Below are 18566 nucleotides of genomic sequence, written 5' to 3' on the forward strand. Positions count from 1 at the left end.
GTCAGTGACAGCGGTCCATATTTTCGGCCGGGACAGTAACACGGCCAGCAGTGAAAGTGAGATATAACTCTTTAAACTGGGATAATTGTGATCGCGAGGACCGATGAGCGAACAAAAACACATATGAAGGTAATCAAATTAATATTTCTGGAATTATGAATTGTCGGGGAAACTATAGAGGGCGTGAATGCGATCTTTAGAGCTTGCTGGTGTGGATGAGTGAGTCTCAGATCCCAGGATAGATTTTCAATACATTATCTCGCTATCATTATGACGTATGAACATCGGTTTTAAATGATAAACATTATTTCTGCTCCACACAGTGGACACTCCAAACTCGTGCCCGTAATACGGTCTCACGCAGATTTGTTTCTTTTTATGAATTTGGATATAATTAGAGAAGTAGTTGTATGAGCTTTATAGTACGTCCATTAAATGCTAAGTAACACAATGTTACAAAAAGTCTTTTGTCCATGTTTCTCTTTGTCCCAGTCTGATGTCACACGTCTGATCGTTGGTGCTTCAAATGTTTGAGAAGTGCAGTGATTGCTTGTTCAGTGTGTGAAATGGTCCATATGTCCAGGGTGATTTTTTTAAACCCTGAAAGGAAAGCTTTGTTTCCCGTAGGAAATCTGATATCCACCGAAGCAGTGTTTTTTTGCTGAACAGTGCTTGGATTTATGACTCTTATTCCTAATCACACAGCTTATAAAGATTGACCACACACACTGATTGTTGAGACATGGGACAAAACCTCACCTGCCATTATTTTCCAAAACAGCCCCTTACAAAAAATAACTGCAGTACATTGAAGTAAAATTGCAGTATAATGAAGTACAACTGTAGATTTGCAGTATAGATGAAGTATAGATGCAATATAAATGCAGTACATTGAAGTAAAACTGCAGTAAAACTGCAATATTGCATTTTTTTCGTGTCCAAAAACCTGCATTTTTCTACAAGTAAAAACTGCAGTATTTTTTGTAAGGGCTATATTTCCACATTGAAATTAATGGTGCATTTGTAGCTATTAAAAAATATTCTAGTGATCATTTTATTGTTTTTCTCTTTATTTAATTAAAACGATGACTATACTGTGTCCTCAGATCATAAATAGCTAAATGTATATGTGTAGGCCTATAACTAGATACATGTTATTTTTTTAAATATACGTATTATGTTTAAGATTTCACACCGTCAGATATTTATGAAAACATTTATAAACTTGTTTCTCAATATTCCTCCTCGTTCCATATTTCACCTGGTATGAGTTCAACAAGCTCACTGACTATAGTGACTTTTATGTTTTTTTCAACATTTAATGTTTAATCATTACATTTTAAGCAGTTGTTTTGAAAATGTCAGTCACTATTCTGTTATTTCACAATTGTGAAGAACTTGTTTGTGCTTTTTAGATAATTTGACTCATTTAAGTAATTATAAATGCCTGAACACCAGAAAAACTAAATGCAACTGCATTTAACACAATTTGAAATATTAAAAAATAAATATTTGATTCATTATTTCTGTATCTGATAGTGTTTGTCCTTGATTCTTAACTTTATTCTTTCATGTTTGGTTACTTTTTCTGTCCCAGTATACTAAGAACATCTCTTTAAATGTGATGTTTGTAATAATTTGTAGCAATCAAATACATTTGGACACTTTTTGTGAAATGTTACTCTGAATGTGATCTCTCGGTGTATCATTTGTGTTCTTTTGAGTCAAGCAAGCAGGGATTTTAGAGAGCAGAGATGTGAGTGCTTGTCAATGGGTGAAGGGCAAAAATGTGGTCTAGCCTGTATGCGGTGAAATGCTCTGTTTTGACTGGCATGTCAGAATCAGTCACTTCAGAGCTGGGATGAAGACATTCTCTTGGGTCAGGACGTAATTACACCAAAGAAGAGCGCGCCTCGTTTTGCAGATTCTCCTGTAGGCCTAATGTTAATGGACAGTTAATGGACAGTTTTCCTTCAGTTTCAGTTTGTGAGGATTTTGGTCTTCAGTAGCTGTATAAGTAAAAAATCTCAGCAAATGAAGCGAAGCTGAAAATATCTCTTAAGCAATGATGTCAATGAAGTCTGAAGCCGTGGTTTGTCACCTTAGTAATCACTGGGTGGTTTGTTTGAGTCCCACGCTATACAAATTTAGTTCAGAACCGCAAATCTGCAGCAGCGAGGAAGTTACGCTGAGTGAAAATCAAAGCGTTTCAGTCCAGCTTGACTCCTTAGCCTGGGGAAAGGGTTGAGTTTAGGGTTTAGGATATAGTGACCTCATTAGAGCAGGGTGAACGGGTCAGGTTAACATGCCAAATCACTGCATGCTGCTTACACAATAGTTCCCCATCTGAAATCATTTCACATGGTGTTATTTTGTTACTGCTTCAGAATCAGAGTTTTGCATTAGCAAGTCGTTAATAAGATGTATCGGTGACAGGGAGAAGCAGATTCTGGATCAACTGTTAATATAGTGGGGATTTATTAGTATGTGTTACAGTCCCGTCTGGAGTGTCTTTCAGTTAATATTTGATTAATGTGTGTGTGGGGTGTGAATTCCTGGAATTCCTTTCGGTCTCTGTAATCCATATAGTGTTTCTCTATTTCCCGCTCTCACACTCTCTGTGGCTGTGTAGATTTTGGGGGTTTTTTCCCCCCAGATAATGGTTTTATTGGGCTTGTGCAGGTTTAATGTGGGGTTTGAGCTTCAGAGCGGTGCCGTGAACCACACTCCCATCTGACACATGTCCCGCTCCCTCATTACGAATAATGATTCATTTAGCAAGCTGACATTAGGCTGTGGTCTGATGTTTCTTTTAAGGCTTGCCCTCAGCAGCTGTGGGTTAAGTCTGAGGTTTAGTGAGTTGTCAGTGAGATGAGAGAAGACAAAAGGTCTGTCTTCCTACCTCTTACATAAAGGAATAGTTCAACCAAAAACAATAATTCTGTCAATAACTACTTATCATTATGTCTTCTTTCCTCTGTGGAACATAAAAGGAGACATTTTAAAGATGTGCTAGTCTTCATCACCTCTTTTCCAAGGAATTATAGCAATGACAGTGGAGTTTTCAAGCATTAAAAAGAAACAAAAGAATCATCAAAGTATCTTGAAAATGGTCCAAACTTTTTTTAGTCATATCTTTTCATAGCTCACACAACTGGTCCAAATGATTACTTCATGAATCAGACAGATCTATTTCTTGAGAATAAAGTAATGGGTTACAATGAGTCTTTACCTCACAATTGATCACCTTTATCATGCTTTTGTGGTATTTTTTACATTTTAAACTTTTAAGGTACAATCGATCACATTAGCAAAAAAAAGTCAATTTTCCATTGTGAATAGTGTAGAAATGCTTGAAGAACAGATCAAACAGAAGTCACTTTTAAACCAAGCCGCCAACTTCAACCAACTTGAACTAGTTTTGAAATCTAAATAGGGAAATTTTCCGGCCTCACTCGAAACTCCCAATCACATGGATTCCTACTGAAATGGCTGGATTTGAATTCAAAAATGAAATTCCGGTGCGCAATGGTAACTTTGATTGCACCAAAGTCCCTTTAAGATAAGTCATTTCACTCGGCGGCCATCTTTGAAACGCCTCTCAGGCATGCAAGTGCAGCTCCTATCTCTTTGAATGGGGAAACATCAAATTCTCCAAAACTTACGAATAAATTTCACCAATGAAATATGACAACAACTGTCTCATACATTTTGTTTCTAAACGCTCGAATCATGACAAAACAATTTTTTTTTCAGCCTGAAAAAGCTGATGCGCATGCGCAGTCCTAAGCGCGCATCTCAGAACACTGCCTGTTTCTATAGCAGCCAGAGATTCTAACAGCAACTGTACCAACGTGTTGATTTTACTAATCAACAATTGGCTCTTTGATTTAGAAGGCGGGGCTTATACGCCATATTGGGTGTTACACTTTCTCCCTTTCATAAGTAATAGACTTAGTCGGCGTCGTGTCATATCTGGGGGCGTGGCGTGGCGGGGGGGGGGGGGGGGGGGGGGGGGGGCAGTCCATTCCCCCACAATAGAAATGCATGGGGTTATTTAGCCTGTGTAGAATCACTTTTGCCGCCCGACAGAGCAAGATATATAGAAAAACTGAGCCATATTGGGTCAGATTGTCCGTACAGTCTCTGTGACTGATAAACGACCCAAAGGAATCAATGGCCAGAGGTGTCATTTTCTCATCAAAATACATGCTGCTCCGCCGACCCCCATTTAGGTATGACATGTCAACTTCATAAATCACCCAGTCTTTCGATGAAGACATTAATTCAGTGTTCCTGAATTTAATGGATTAAAAGTATGTATTACATACATTTAACATTTTAAAATGATCATCATCTTGTGCTATGAAATTGACATGTCAGTGTAACAATATTATTAGAATTACTGACAATATCAAAGTTTTTTTATTTACTTTTAATATAGCAACCGTCTTCATCAAAAGTCTGGGTGATTTATGAAGTAGCCTAGCTATTATATCGTGTAATATTTTTGGGAGCAACATGCATTTTGACAGGAAAATGTACAAGTGTCGTACATATAATGTGACTATCAGCTTGAAGCACAAATATAAGCCCAGCCCTTCCCATCATGAAATAAAGAAGACTTTTGAATGTTTTGTACATTAATAATCTCATGCATTATGAGGCTATGTGATCGCTCATCATGAAAAACTGCTTTAGCGATAAATTGAGTCCCGTGACAACTTTATTGACATTTTGTTCAAAAAATTTTTGCCGTTGCAATTCATGAAATCTTTCATTTTATCTTTACAATATTACCAGCATCATGTAGTGCAAATGTTTAATTGTAATGGACGTATTGCAGGCTTTCGGAATTAACGAACGGCTCCGTCTGTCTATTTGGCAGCATAAAACTTCAGATCAGGGTTTTATAACTTACTAGAGGTGCAGAACGCCACATGGCAACATTTTGGGACTGCACCAAGCAAAAATAAATCGTAATCATTACAAACATTAAAGATAAAACGTCTAACAAGGTCTACGTGAATTCATTCTAATGGCTTGTTTTCCCCCACGGCATATGGTGGATATGACGTTTTTGTGGGCGTTCCCAGTAATGCCGACCAAGTCTATGGGGGTGCACCGTCTTATAACTCATTTATTATAATTGCATGGAAAACATAAAAATGTTGGGGTTGAACTGTCCTTTAAATGATGCACAATTCATATCTGTTGTCTGTCAGGAGATCATATTTGTTACTTCACAATTTGTGTGTGAATGTTGCAGAAAAGTTGGTGCGCATTTGTTTTTGTCAACAGAGCCAGTAACTTTCTTTATATGTCTCTCTCACACACTCACTTGCTCCCTCATAGCTGTATTATTCTCGGTGAAACATTATACTGTTAAATAGCCTTGTTTTTTCCACTGCAACTGTTACTGATTTCACATGGTCAGGATTGGTGTACTTGAAGTATTTAATTTGTAACTGAATCAAGTTCAGTCTGTGGCTCATCGTTGTTGTGCGCAGAATCTTTTCATTGAATCTAATTCACACGACTGGTCTAAATAATTTGTTCACAAATCAGGCTGCTCTGGTTCTCGTGAATAAAGTAATGGCTTAAATTTCAGTCTGCTTTCAGAGTCTTGGCTGTCACGAATTGTAGCTAAAATTACTTCTCTCTCCTCTTCCTGATTGCTGTCGTTTAGGGTTATGTTTCCTTTTTCTGGAATGCAGTTCTTGGTTAAATGTGGTATTTTTATCATTGTTATTTACAGCCTAGTGTAGGAGGTTTCTTTAGACAGAAAACCATATTTTTTCTGACCAAATTTTGCCATGTGAATGAGTGATCTATATGCACGATTACATGACGATTTATCTGAAGGGACACATGGGTTTGAATGGGCATGATGCTTTAGTCATTACCTTTTTGTGTTTTAATAAAATGATGACAGTGCTTCCTTATCCAAATGGGTGAAATGACTCTATACTTTCAATACTTGTAAGGTCTGTTCACTTCTGCTTGTTAGCTCAGTGTTTCAATCCTCTCTTGTCATACCTGTGTTTGTCAAACTCTCACACAAACAATATAAGTGTGCGGTTTTTACAGGTTCTCTTGAGAGGAAATGAATGAAGGCAGGATGCACTTGTGATCTGCACTGATAGTGTTTTAACCGGATGCAGCATGATGAAGATTCTTTCGGGAATAATAATGATGCAGTCTGTTTCCTATTCAGATTGAATACATGTAAATAAAGGGTTAATTGTGTATCAATTCGCATGCGATTTTGTGTAGAGATTTATCAAAGCATCAGTCACTGATGTCATAAAAATAAACATGCAACTCTTAAGCAAACAACTGAGTTTCTGTATCCGTGGTTTAACGCAAATACTAGGTATGGCTGTATCAAAGCATTGTGTAAGCAGACAAACACACTCCGGCTGGATCACCTCGAGTGGTAATACTGCAAGAGTCATAAAGACGCATTCCAGATTTAACACACACACACACACACACATTCTGGTTCTACAAATGTCCCACATCCACTGTGTGTGTAAGTAATGTGTGGATGACATCATTGCCCTGGGATTATATTAAGTCTGGTCAGGCTGTGTGACTTTCTATTCAATAGGAGGAAAAAATGACATACTTGTTGCGGTCGTCCTAGTAACACATTGCCATGTGGCCAAATTGAATCATAACAGGAAGTGATCTCATTAGATTGTCTTAGGGAAAAAACAGACAACCACCTAGGTTCTTGAATTAAGGATTGATTGAGAATGTTCTTGTGATAAGTTTTTATGCATAAATGTGTGATTTATGCATCCTCAGTAAGCAATCCCTACTAACATTTATTTCAGACACGCATTCAAAAGTTTGGGGTTACTTTTATTAAGCAAGAACATATTAAATGGATCCAAAGTGACATTAAATATAATTATATTATGATACTTATAATGTAAACAAAAATAAAAATTCAAATAAATTCTCTTTTGAACTTTCTTGTGTCTTGTCATGAAAAAAAAAAATCACAATTTCCACAAAAATATTAAGGAGCATAATATAATAATAGTAATGTAATAGAGTATGGATGCTGAAAATGTATCTTTTTCACCCAGAAATAAATAACATTTTAAAATGAATAAAAAAATTATAATAATAATAATGTTAAATTACACCAGACTTGGTGAGCATAGGAGACTTCTTAACAAAAAACCCATATAATTGATGATGGACATTAAATTATTGAAAATTGAGGCTAATAAAGCCACAAAGTGAAGCTTCAGATGTGCAATCATTTTCAGTAATTCATACCACCGTTGCATTAACCATGTTTATCACAATACATTTTAATTAGTATCCCTAAAACGCTCTTGTGTAAAGAAAGATATATATCCAGAACGAATATGTGGCAAAATTATGCGCTGCTGCAATGTGGTCAAACCTGGAAGTACTTCCTAGCTGTGCCGTTATGAATATCATAACATCTCAAACATGAGTCAACCAATCAGAATCAAGCAATCAACAATACTGCTGTTTAAAGTGACTTTGATTATGATGGTATTCAGCTGTGGGTTATGGGAGTAATTAAACACAATGAACATAATTAGCCAGATATTTTATAAATCAGCGACCGCACAGATTGTGTTCGGGTGTTTGGCGGACTTCCCTCTATCCTTCTGCTCACACACACTCCATCATTAATGAAACTATAAACCCAGACAGAACAAGCCAAACCTTAATGGTTAATGTGAAACCATCCGCTACACTGCAGCCTAATCCAGATCTGTCCATGTCACTTACAGTAAACAGAGAAATTATTCAAACAGTGTGTGTGTGTGTGTGTGTGTGTGTGTGTGTGTGTGTGTGTGTGTGTGTGTGTGTGTGTGTGTGTGTGTGTGTGTGTGTGTGTGTGTGTGTGTGTGTGTGTGTGTGTGTGTGTGTGTGTGTGTGTGTGTGTGTGTGTGTGTGTGTGTGTGTGTGTGTGTGTGTGTGTGTGTGTGTGTGTGTGTGTGTGTGTGTGTGTGGACAGAGGGAATCCGTTACAGGACTGCAGTTGAGCTCGTTCACTGGAGACCTCTGTGCTGATATGCTAATAGCTTCCAGTGTTTATGTGGTATGACAGAGAGCCAGACCAAAATGCAGAGTCGCTGAACACTGCTGTATGTGTTTTAATGTTCATGAATGCCACACTCACACAAATGTCATTTCAGATCAAGAGTGATTCACTGATCATTATTGGAACATTATTGCGTTTCTAGGCCAGAAAAATTGATCTCTGTGTGTGTGGTACGACCCTGTTCCATTGGTCTAAGTACAGTTGTGTCATACATGACCTGCTAAAACATTGTGTGTTGAGTTGTATGGGCAGGCCTGTGATTCCAATAAATCAGTGGTTTTGCTTCAGGACTCAGATACTGAATGAATCTGCGTGTGTGTTTCAGGGCAGCAGGATGAATGTGGAGACTCTCAGTAAAGCTGAACTTCTGATGCTGCTCAGCATTCTGGAAGGAGAACTGGAAGCACAGGATGTAGTCATACACTCACTCAGGGTAAGAGCACACACACACACACACACACACACACACACACACACACACACACACACACACTGTTAAGCATGTTGTTGTTTCACCTCTAGCGTCACCAAATGAAAATAGAAAAATAACTAGAGTAGTTTGACACGGCAAATTATGATGTTGGCTTGTCAAAGCCTCTGAATGTTTAAAATACCTTTAAAAGCTTTAAAACTGGCAGGCAGAAAATCAAAGTCTTCTCAAGCTTGCTTCCTAATATGGTTGTGTAATAAACCTGGCATTGTATATAATGATTATTGTTTGCTTTTTCTCCTCTTTTGTAAGTCGATTTGGACAAAAGCGTCTACTGAATGCATAAATATAAATGTAAAATGTTTTTTAACATATTGCTTGGTGTTGTAAGCAGGTTTTACCTAGCATGTTTATTTTAGCACATTGCTATCTGTTTCAAACTTTTTAGCACTTTTAAAATTAATTTAAATGGTTGATCCAATGTGTCTGACTCTGTATTGGTCGAGAGTGTGTTTTTATAGCACCATAGGGCTGTGTTCACAGCAACCTAACATGGCTTACTTGTAGTTGTGTCAGCATATTAAGCTTAGAGAAGAACGCATTTAGAATGTTGTATTTTTAACATGCGGCCTATTCTCAGCTCTGTATGTGTATAGGTTTGGGTTATATAACAGGCAGTATATGGTCAGTGTTTGGTGTGGACTAGTGGTCAGAAACAACAGGAAGTGTGTCAGAGGGGGTACTCAGGAAAGAGGCAGAGAGGAGAACAATGGCAGGCAATCCTATTCCTGTAAAACACACACACATACACACACACGTTGTGTTTTCATGTTTTATGGGAACTTTTCATAGACATAATGATTTTTATACCGTACAAACCGTATATTCTATCCCCCTTCACTAAACCTACCCCTCACAGAAAACGTTCTGCTATTTTCTGCCATTCGTTCTGTATGATTTATAAGCTTGTTTCCTAATGGGGACCAAAACAATACCCACACAAGGTCAGAATTTACTGATATTACTATACTTGTGGGGACTTTTGGTCCACATAATGTAGGGAATACCAGGACCACACACACACACACACACACACACGGATATACAGCTATCTTTGTGAGGACATTAATTTACACAGTTCTCTAACTCCTAACCCTACCAATCACAACTAAAGGCCCAGGTATACTTCACGGACAGTGTATACTTTGGACTTAAGTGCTTAACCCAAAGCCTTACCCTAAACCTACCTTTAACCCAATTATAACCGTGACCTTATAAAACCAAGTCTTGACTCTTGACCCTCAAACAGGCCTTTGAAGGGGTCTCAGAAAGTGAGGACCGGCCAAAATGTCCTCACTTTACTCCGCTGGTGAACTCACCGGTCCTCAGAAAGATAGTTTTACAAGTACACACACACACACATGTTGGGTTTCCCATTTTTTATGGGGACTTTCCATAGACATAATGGTTTTTATACTGTAAAAACGGAACTTCTTGACGCCTGAACTGAGTGAACTAAAGAAAATTGTTTGCACAAAACCCATATTTCTCTATCATTACTTCATCTTCCATTTCATTTTATGCTTTGATAAGCATGCAAATTAAATCAGCAGTGCTCAATTGAGTCTTTACTCCTCAAAACTAGAACAAATGCAACTCATTTTGATGTGGACTCAAACCGACACACAACAACAGAAGTCCGCAGTGTTCCCTCTGGATATATATAGCATGTGTGTTTTAATAGGCCTGTAATTATTGTGTCTAATGCTTTAGTTAAAGAGTTGACACAGTGTTAATAACAGAGAACTGAGCTTCTCATGAGCTCAGGGGTGTGTGTGGGAAAGATGGAAACATGAGACGATGGGCTCTGGTGTCTAACTGTGACCTGCCTATCAACTGCTGACTGTTTGTACTGGCCTCTGAAATTAGTTTGTGACTGAAAACGACACAGAGAACAGCTAAATTCATCTGGAAGTGAGTGGCATTTGGTGATATGTGTGTGTGTGTGCATTCACATTACATAGTTTTATAAAGCACACACACGTATTTCTATTTTGTAAGGTAACGGTTTTAACTGTCTTTCACAAACATCTTATACATGCGAATTGGCTTTGTTTACACTGCACACAAATCCGATTTGGTTTTCAAATTCAGTCTTTATGGATCATTCGCAAAATTACCTAATTTTACAGTCTCATCGAAAACCATTTGTTCAGACAATAACCAGGTTTCCATATGTGTGTTTTCTGTGTATTTTCGTATATCGCATAAATTACTGTACAAAAACATGGATATGTGAATAAAATTTTTAAAATGTGCATGAAAAACTTGCATGCATGCATACTTTAAGTTTATATATATATAACTTCATATATATAAACTGTAACTGCTTTGGACTTTCTGAAATACTGGAACCTCTCAGAACTCTGACACTCTCTATTCATTAATTGTTTTTGTATATTTTACAGAAACGACACCGTTTAAACCGTTTAAAAGTTTGGGGTCAAGTTTTTTTTTTTTTTTTTTTTTTTTTTTTTTTAAAGAAGGTAAAGAATGTTGTGAAATATATGTAATATAAAAACAATTAATATTATCACAATTTAAAAGAACTGTTTGCAATATATTGAGTTTTAATATATTTAAAATTTTTATTTATTCCTGTGATGGCAGCTGAATTTTCAGCATCATTACTCCAGTCTTCAGTGTCACATGTTCCTCCAGAAATCACTCTAATATGCTGATTTGGTGCTCAATAAACATTTATTATCATTATAAATATTGAAAACAGTTGTGCTGCTTAAAATTTTTGTGGAAATTTTTGAGTCTAAAAAAAGAATCTCATGTCGTACCGAACGCCTCCCGCCCCCTGCTGCCCCGGCCCCGGCCCAGCCCTGGCCCATTGTTGAGGTTGACCTGACTTTACCTTATGTCACAAAACAAAATTCTTTCTTGACATTTGATTAAATAGTTAGATATTATAGTCAGTAGTATCTGGTGCATATGCCTTGGTTGCTATAATATCGATGTCAAAAACCCGCCAACGCATTTACAATTAACTACATAGTGAAACATTTCAGATTTCAAACAACACATGGATGTAGTTCAAAATGGGTTCATAAACATTATATTTCATCAATTTTTTGCTGTTCGGACTATAAATAACTAAGCAGATTTGAGGCGGATTTTTGAAATCAGATTTTGCTTCCTGTCTGAACAAAGCCTTGGTGTGTAAGATGTTTATGACTCTATCTCTCTCTCTCTTTTAGGCTGCTTAGGCCTCTTTTACTGCTCAGCCCCAGGCAAGATGCTAAATGTGTGTGTGTGTGTGTGTGTGTGTGTGTGTGTGTGTGTGTGTGTGTGTGTGTGTGTGTGTGTGTGTGTGTGTGTGTGTGTGTGTGTGTGTGTGTGTGTGTGTGTGTGTGTGTGTGTGTGTGTGTGTGTGTGTGTGTGTGTGTGTGTGTGTGTGTGTGTGTGTGTGTGTGTGTGTGTGTCTTCAGCTTCATTTGACTTGCTTCCTGGCCAGTAAAGGCTTTATTCACAGAGGGAACCATGAGAGGCCCTTGGGGCTCTTGAGTCTTTGATCATCAATGTTGCGTTGTGTGCGTGTGTATGTATATGTGTGTGTGTGTGTGTGTGTGTGTGTGTGTGTGTGTGTGTGTGTCACTTCAGTGCTCTCAGAAACTCCTGTATGCCCTGGCAGTGGTGAAGCAGTGCATGCTGGGAGAAGATTATCAATCCCGTTAGATGTTCTGGAAGCCTCCAGATCAGCTGCATTGCTCCAGAAACAGCAGCGCACTTTTTGCTCCTCCTTTTGAGTTATTTTCCCATGGCTCATTCTGATGTAATGGAGGAGCCAATATCCCGAGGGCTGGCGGTTAAAGCGGGAAACCAGCCGTTAATATGACTCACTCGCTGTTTCATCATCTAAGCCTTATAAAGAATGATCAGGTCTGTTCACAGGTCTTTGAAAGGGGAATTTCATGAATAGGGAATTCCATGTTAAAATCACAGTCCAAACAGACTAAACAAACCAGTTTATTTTGTCCTAATAGGGAGGATGTCAAACCCTGTGTTTTAGGTTATAAATGTGTCATTTACACACACACACACACTCACAGAGAACCAATGGGGTTCTTCACTCTACTAAAGCTCCTGGAGTGTGTGTCTGTGTTTTGATTAGAAGAGTGCAGGATTCCTTCTGTGTGAACTTCCTTCCAGGAAGTCTCCTGATTCCTTTCTGTCTCCAACGGTAAGCGCCTCAGATCAGCAAGAGTTTGATTAAAAACAGCAACAGCACAAACAGCTTCCAGCTCTGTCCTGCACATTCAGTACTAATCTCACAGAAACACTGTAATTAATTGTGAGTTTTGAATATTTTTATATTGTAATTATTTTAGTTACTCTCCAAATTAATGTAGACTAAACTTAAAGACTTAAAGATTTTTAAAAAATTGTTGTAATGGCATATCAGTATATATATTTTTTAATATATATTTATTGATAGACATTAAACATTACAGTATAATTGAAATCTGTCAATTCCAAAAAACTTTAGGCTTTAACTTTTATTTTAAGTGAACTTAAAACAATTTTCACATAAGCCCATTATAATATATGTCATATTTACCTTATTACATTGTTTTTTCAAGCTCGAAAGAGAACTTGATTCTGCCGTGCTGTCTGTACACGCAATACTGGCGCGCGTCTTTCTGTGCGTCGTGTGATGCATAGACAGGACATTCACAGACAGTGCGTCCTCTTTTGTCTTATCACACTTCAATGGTTTAACAGCATTTGCGTGAATAAGTGCGTGATCATACACTCACCTAAAGGATAATTAGAAACACCTGTTCAATTTCTCATTAATGCAATTATCTAATCAACCAATCACATGGAAGTTGCTTCAATGCATTTAGGGGTGTGGTCCTGGTCAAGACAATCTCCTGAACTCCAAACTGAATGTCAGAATGGGAAAGAAAGGTGATTTAAGCAATTTTGAGCATGGCATGGTTGTTGCCATGCTCATGTTGGTGCCAGACAGGCCGGTCTGAGTATTTCACAATCTGCTCAGTTACTGGGATTTACATGCACAACCATTTCTAGGGTTTACAAAGAATGGTGTGAAAAGGGAAAAACATCCAGTATGCGGCAGTCCTGTGGGGGAAAATGCCTTGTTGATGCTAGAGGTCAGAGGAGAATGGGCCGACTGATTCAAGCTGATAGAAGAGCAACTTTGACTGAAATAACCACTCGTTACAACCGAGGTATGCAGCAAAGCATTTGTGAAGCCACAACACGCACAACCTTGAGGCGGATGGGCTACAACAGCAGAAGACCCCACCGGGTACCACTCATCTCCACTACAAATAGGAAAAAGAGGCTACAATTTGCACAAGCTCACCAAAATTGGACAGTTGAAGACTGGAAAAATGTTGCCTGGTCTGATGAGTCTCGATTTCTGTTGAGACATTCAGATGGTAGAGTCAGAATTTGGCGTAAACAGAATGAGAACATGGATCCATCATGCCTTGTTACCACTGTGCAGGCTGGTAGTGGTGGTGTAATGGTGTGGGGGATGTTTTCTTGGCACACTTTAGGCCCCTTAGTGCCAATTAGGCATCTTTTAAATGCCACGGCCTACCTGAGCATTGTTTCTGACCATGTCCATCCCTTTATGACCACCATGTACCCATCCTCTGATGGCTACTTCCAGCAGGATAATGCACCACGTCACAAAGCTCGAATCATTTCAAATTGGTTTCTTGAACATGACAATGAGTTCACTGTACTAAAATGGCCCCCACAGTCACCAGATCTCAATCCAATAGAGTATCTTTGGGATGTGGTGGCACGGGAGCTTCGTGCCCTGGATGTGCATCCCACAAATCTCCATCAACTCCAAGATGCTATCCTATCAATATGGGCCAACATTTCTAAAGAATGCTTTCAGCACCTTGTTGAATCAATGCCACGTAGAATTAAGGCAGTTCTGAAGGCGAAAGGGGGTCAAACACAGTATTAATATGGTGTTCCTAATAATCCTTTAGGTGAGTGTATAAAGTAACGCTGACGGAAAAAACGGATGCATTAAAACACGTTAAACTGAAAAAAAAAAGCTTTTAGACAGCACAAATTTTTGTGTATTCACAGTAATTTACATTTAATGTACAGAGAAAGCAGTGAAATGAGTAGCTAAACGTCTTGAGAGACTGAAATGGCTAAATATAGCAGCTGGATTTCTGGTGGGAAAAGCAGTCGCTAGTGTGTGTCGTGCTGTCTGTCCCGGTAGACTGGTATTGTTTAAGTGGGTGTTTGTCTGGTCTGCTGGGTTAGATCTGAAGAGAGACAAAAGGATTGTGGATTTTCTTTTAATATATTTTTGAAATATTCCTGTGATGGCAAAGCTGAATTTTTACAGCAGCCATTACTCCAGTCTTCAGTGTCACATGATCCTTCAGAAATCATTCTGATATGCTGATTTGGTGCATAAGAAACATTTCTTGTTATTATCACAGTTGAAAACAGTTGTGCTACCTAATATTTTTGTAGAAACCACAACAAACAAAAAAAATCAGGATTCTTTTTATCATTGGAAAGTTCAATAGAACAGCATTCATTTGAAAAATAATTTTGTAGCATTATGAATGCATTTACTGTCCCTTTTGTTCATCGTCCTTTCTTTCGGAAAAGTAATCCTAGAGACTTCAGACTTTTGAATGGTAATGTATATCAAAATGTTGGCTGCCAGGACAATGCTCTGTGGTTGCTAAGGTGTTCCTGGTGATTCCACCCGTCTCTCTATCATGTTCTCTCCTTCATTGCTTGTTGTAAAAGCACAAGCTGCACAATTTCCAGTATCATTCACGTCAGTAGCACAAATAGTGCAGGATGAGTTTAATATTTGGTGTATTAGAGGTTTGTTCAAATCCATAACCCATAGTATGAGCACTAGTAATAGTGAAGATTGCCTTCCGCTGTCTCATCTGTTTCTTTCAGTTGTGTCTCTCTCTCTCTCTCTCTCTCTCTCTGATAAGGTCACTGAGAGGCCAGCAGGGCCACAGACTGAGGCCTCCAGGGCTGGAAATGGACTGTAATTTACTGTAATGATGTGGAGTAGTAAGCACGCAGCATAGATTGCTTAAGGCTGAAGTTAAACAAATAAACTATCCAACCTGGTGGTCTGAGACACATTTAACACACTCTCAGAGCTTCATCATAGACATACAGTAAAGTATGAATTTCTGCTGAACAAAGACAGAAAGTGTTAACAGCCTGTATTTTAATGGTTATTGTTGTTATTGATGTTCACACCCAGTACACACCACACCCTCTGTGATTCTCTGTCATTAAAAGACTTTGAGTCCCAGACTGAATGATCAGCAGATAATAACCAGCAAACGGCGGAAGCTGAGGTCTCTTGAAGTCTGGTTGGATAAAATGACTCTCTCAACCCACATGCATTGTGATCTAGTGGATAAAAGTCTACATGTTTTGTTTGCGTTGGTGTGTTTAAGAAGTACACAAAGGTGTGCTCAAGAAAATTCCAATTACGTATGAGTCATGTACTGTACACATTAGCCTGATGAGTAGATTTTTTTGCCTGTATTTCACAGTAACATATAGAGATTTTTTATATATTGGAATTGACCAGTATTGTGTTTCCTCTATTTTTACATGATCATGTAAAGTTAAAGTCAGCATGAAATGAAAAATCTATTTGCTAAATGCATGTTATTGATCTTATTATGAGCAAATCATTGTGCGTGTTTTTTTTTTTTACCTTTACAATTCGTCTGCAAGCTCACATTCTGATCTGCCTCCATCCAATGAACAACAGATGAATAAAACCAAGTCCTGCTGATAATAATTGATAATCTGTTTCACTAGAATGTAGATCACAATACGGAATACATAATCCGCATATTAATTGCTACTTCCATTTCATTGTGACTTTGATCATTTAATTGTTTTATTTATAATTTATAATAATATAAATGTATAATTTTAATATGAATAAATTAGTAGCAAATGTAAATAAAGGTCATTATTAGCAAATCTCTATTAAAAAAAAAAAAAAAATATATATATATATATATATATATATATATATATATATAGAGAGAGAGAGAGAGAGAGAGAGAGAGAGAGAAATATAAACATATTTCAATCAATTATTTTCTCAATCAACTCAGGTTTGAATCAGGTAAGATTTGAAAACAGAAGAGTGTAGTGGACAGAAGAACAGCATGAAGAAATGAGTAGCATAAAGCAGGATGCAGCATGTGTGTTGCCCAGAACATAAACCACATGTCTATTCCAGTCCTTCGTCCTGTGTTTGTGTGTATGTCTCCCATCTGCTGATCTATTTAGTAAGACCACCCCATCCCTCCTAAATTAGTCACACTGCCCCCCATTCCAGCCCTCACACAAGCACACACATGCACAATGAGTAGTGAACAACACCCCCTACAGCTGGGCCTTTTGTGCCGTGAGCCCCCCTCTCCATCCCTTCAGCCCAGGGGAGGTTTAACACCTGCCCGCAGAGGAGGGGTCAGGGCTGCGATTATATTTTGTGAAAATGGATCTGATAGTGACCAGCTGTATTTCCATCACAGTGTGTTTAGACATCCTGCTCTCCCTTTCTGTCTCTCATAAAAAAAAACACATGGCTTATATGCAAACACAATGAAAGATATGAATCAGTCGTCTTATGAACTTGCAGTGTGTTTCAGCCCATCAAGACACCTCAGCGAATTAAAACTAGATACTTATTCCTATCTTTTCCTGTTTATCTTTGACATTTATTTCAGGCACAACAGAGAGATGCATTTGTACAGGAGCGATATGGACAGTATGACCTCCGTGACCCCTTCGTAGCACTGCTGAGGGACAGCGAGCTGTCACAGACTGAGGATGATGGAGGGCAGAGTCCCGTGTGTTTGAACCCGCTGGGCGTGTTGAAGCTAGTGATGGCCCACTGCACCAACATGAAGGAGAAAATGATGAAACAGCTTGCCGCTGCAGAGAGGAGACATCGAAGGGTAAGAGACAAAGAGAGCTTCCTGAGCTTCATACCTTGGCTCCTAATGTGAAGGCTGTTAGGGAAATGTTAGAAAATAAAGTTAGGGAAACGTTATAGGTACGGCTGTAACTTTTGCGAAAAAAATCAGATGAAACAGATGAAAAACATTACTGCAGGCTTCAACATGGCAGTATTTACGGTTTAGAAATGTCAAACAAATTTCGCCTACGTAGGCGATTGTAGACCATGAAAAGAGGTTGAAAATAAAACTTAAAATTCACTAAAGGACTAGCCTACCTCTGTCGGGTCTTGGTCTTTGTATTCATATGGATGATGAAGCTGCATATGCCTCCTCATAGTTGTAGTGCTGCTGTGATATGGGAACTCACGATCCCACAGTTTGCGTAGCTTACCACTTTTTCCTTCTTCATAGTTTGATCTACAGTCCAAAACCCGAAGTGCTTCCATATCGAACTCCTCAAGTTATTAGGGGTTATCACTCATCTCTCATGTCACACAGGTTGATCGCCGTTGTCCTCCATTTTTTTTTTGGCAAACAACCAGCAGCAGCTGATTAAAACTATAGGCGCCTATCATTTGTGAGAATTTTCTTTTTAGCTTTCGCAAAGCCCACTGCACTTTCGGAATTCATTTTCTTTTTCTGCTTGTTTGTGAGTTTTGTTACATCTATTTTTTTTATTCGTTTAAAATGAATAGTGTACATATTTGGTTAAAATCGATTCCCTGTTTTCATTTTGTTGTTTGGTCCGATCGATTGTGCAGTTGATTTTCGGACGTAAAGTGACAGCCCTAGTTACAGGATAGTGTTAGGGGAAAGTTAGGGGAACATTAGAGGGTAATGTTAGAATATAACAGGGGAACGTTAGAATATAACATTAGGGTAACATTAGAGGATAATGTTTGGGGAAACGTTAGAATATAACGTTAGAGGATAACTGGGATATACAGTATTAGAATATAACGTTAGGGAAACAGAGGATAACGTTAGGGGA

General features: G+C 38.3%; 1 protein-coding gene across 1 annotated transcript in view; it reads left to right on the forward strand.

The window, feature by feature from the left end:
- The window catches only part of cttnbp2nlb (CTTNBP2 N-terminal like b), a 26438-nt gene continuing 7872 nt past the window's right edge, over positions 1 to 18566 (forward strand). The window contains exons 1-3 of the mRNA XM_079827958.1: positions 1 to 129; positions 8427 to 8534; positions 17342 to 17572. Of these exons, the coding sequence (XP_079684084.1) occupies positions 124 to 129; positions 8427 to 8534; positions 17342 to 17572 (345 nt within the window). The 5' untranslated portion in view covers positions 1 to 123. The remainder of the gene's footprint in view (positions 130 to 8426; positions 8535 to 17341; positions 17573 to 18566) is intronic.

The sequence above is a fragment of the Gobio gobio genome, assembly GCF_949357685.1.
Source record: "Gobio gobio genome assembly, chromosome: 10".
NCBI lineage: Eukaryota > Metazoa > Chordata > Actinopteri > Cypriniformes > Gobionidae > Gobio > Gobio gobio.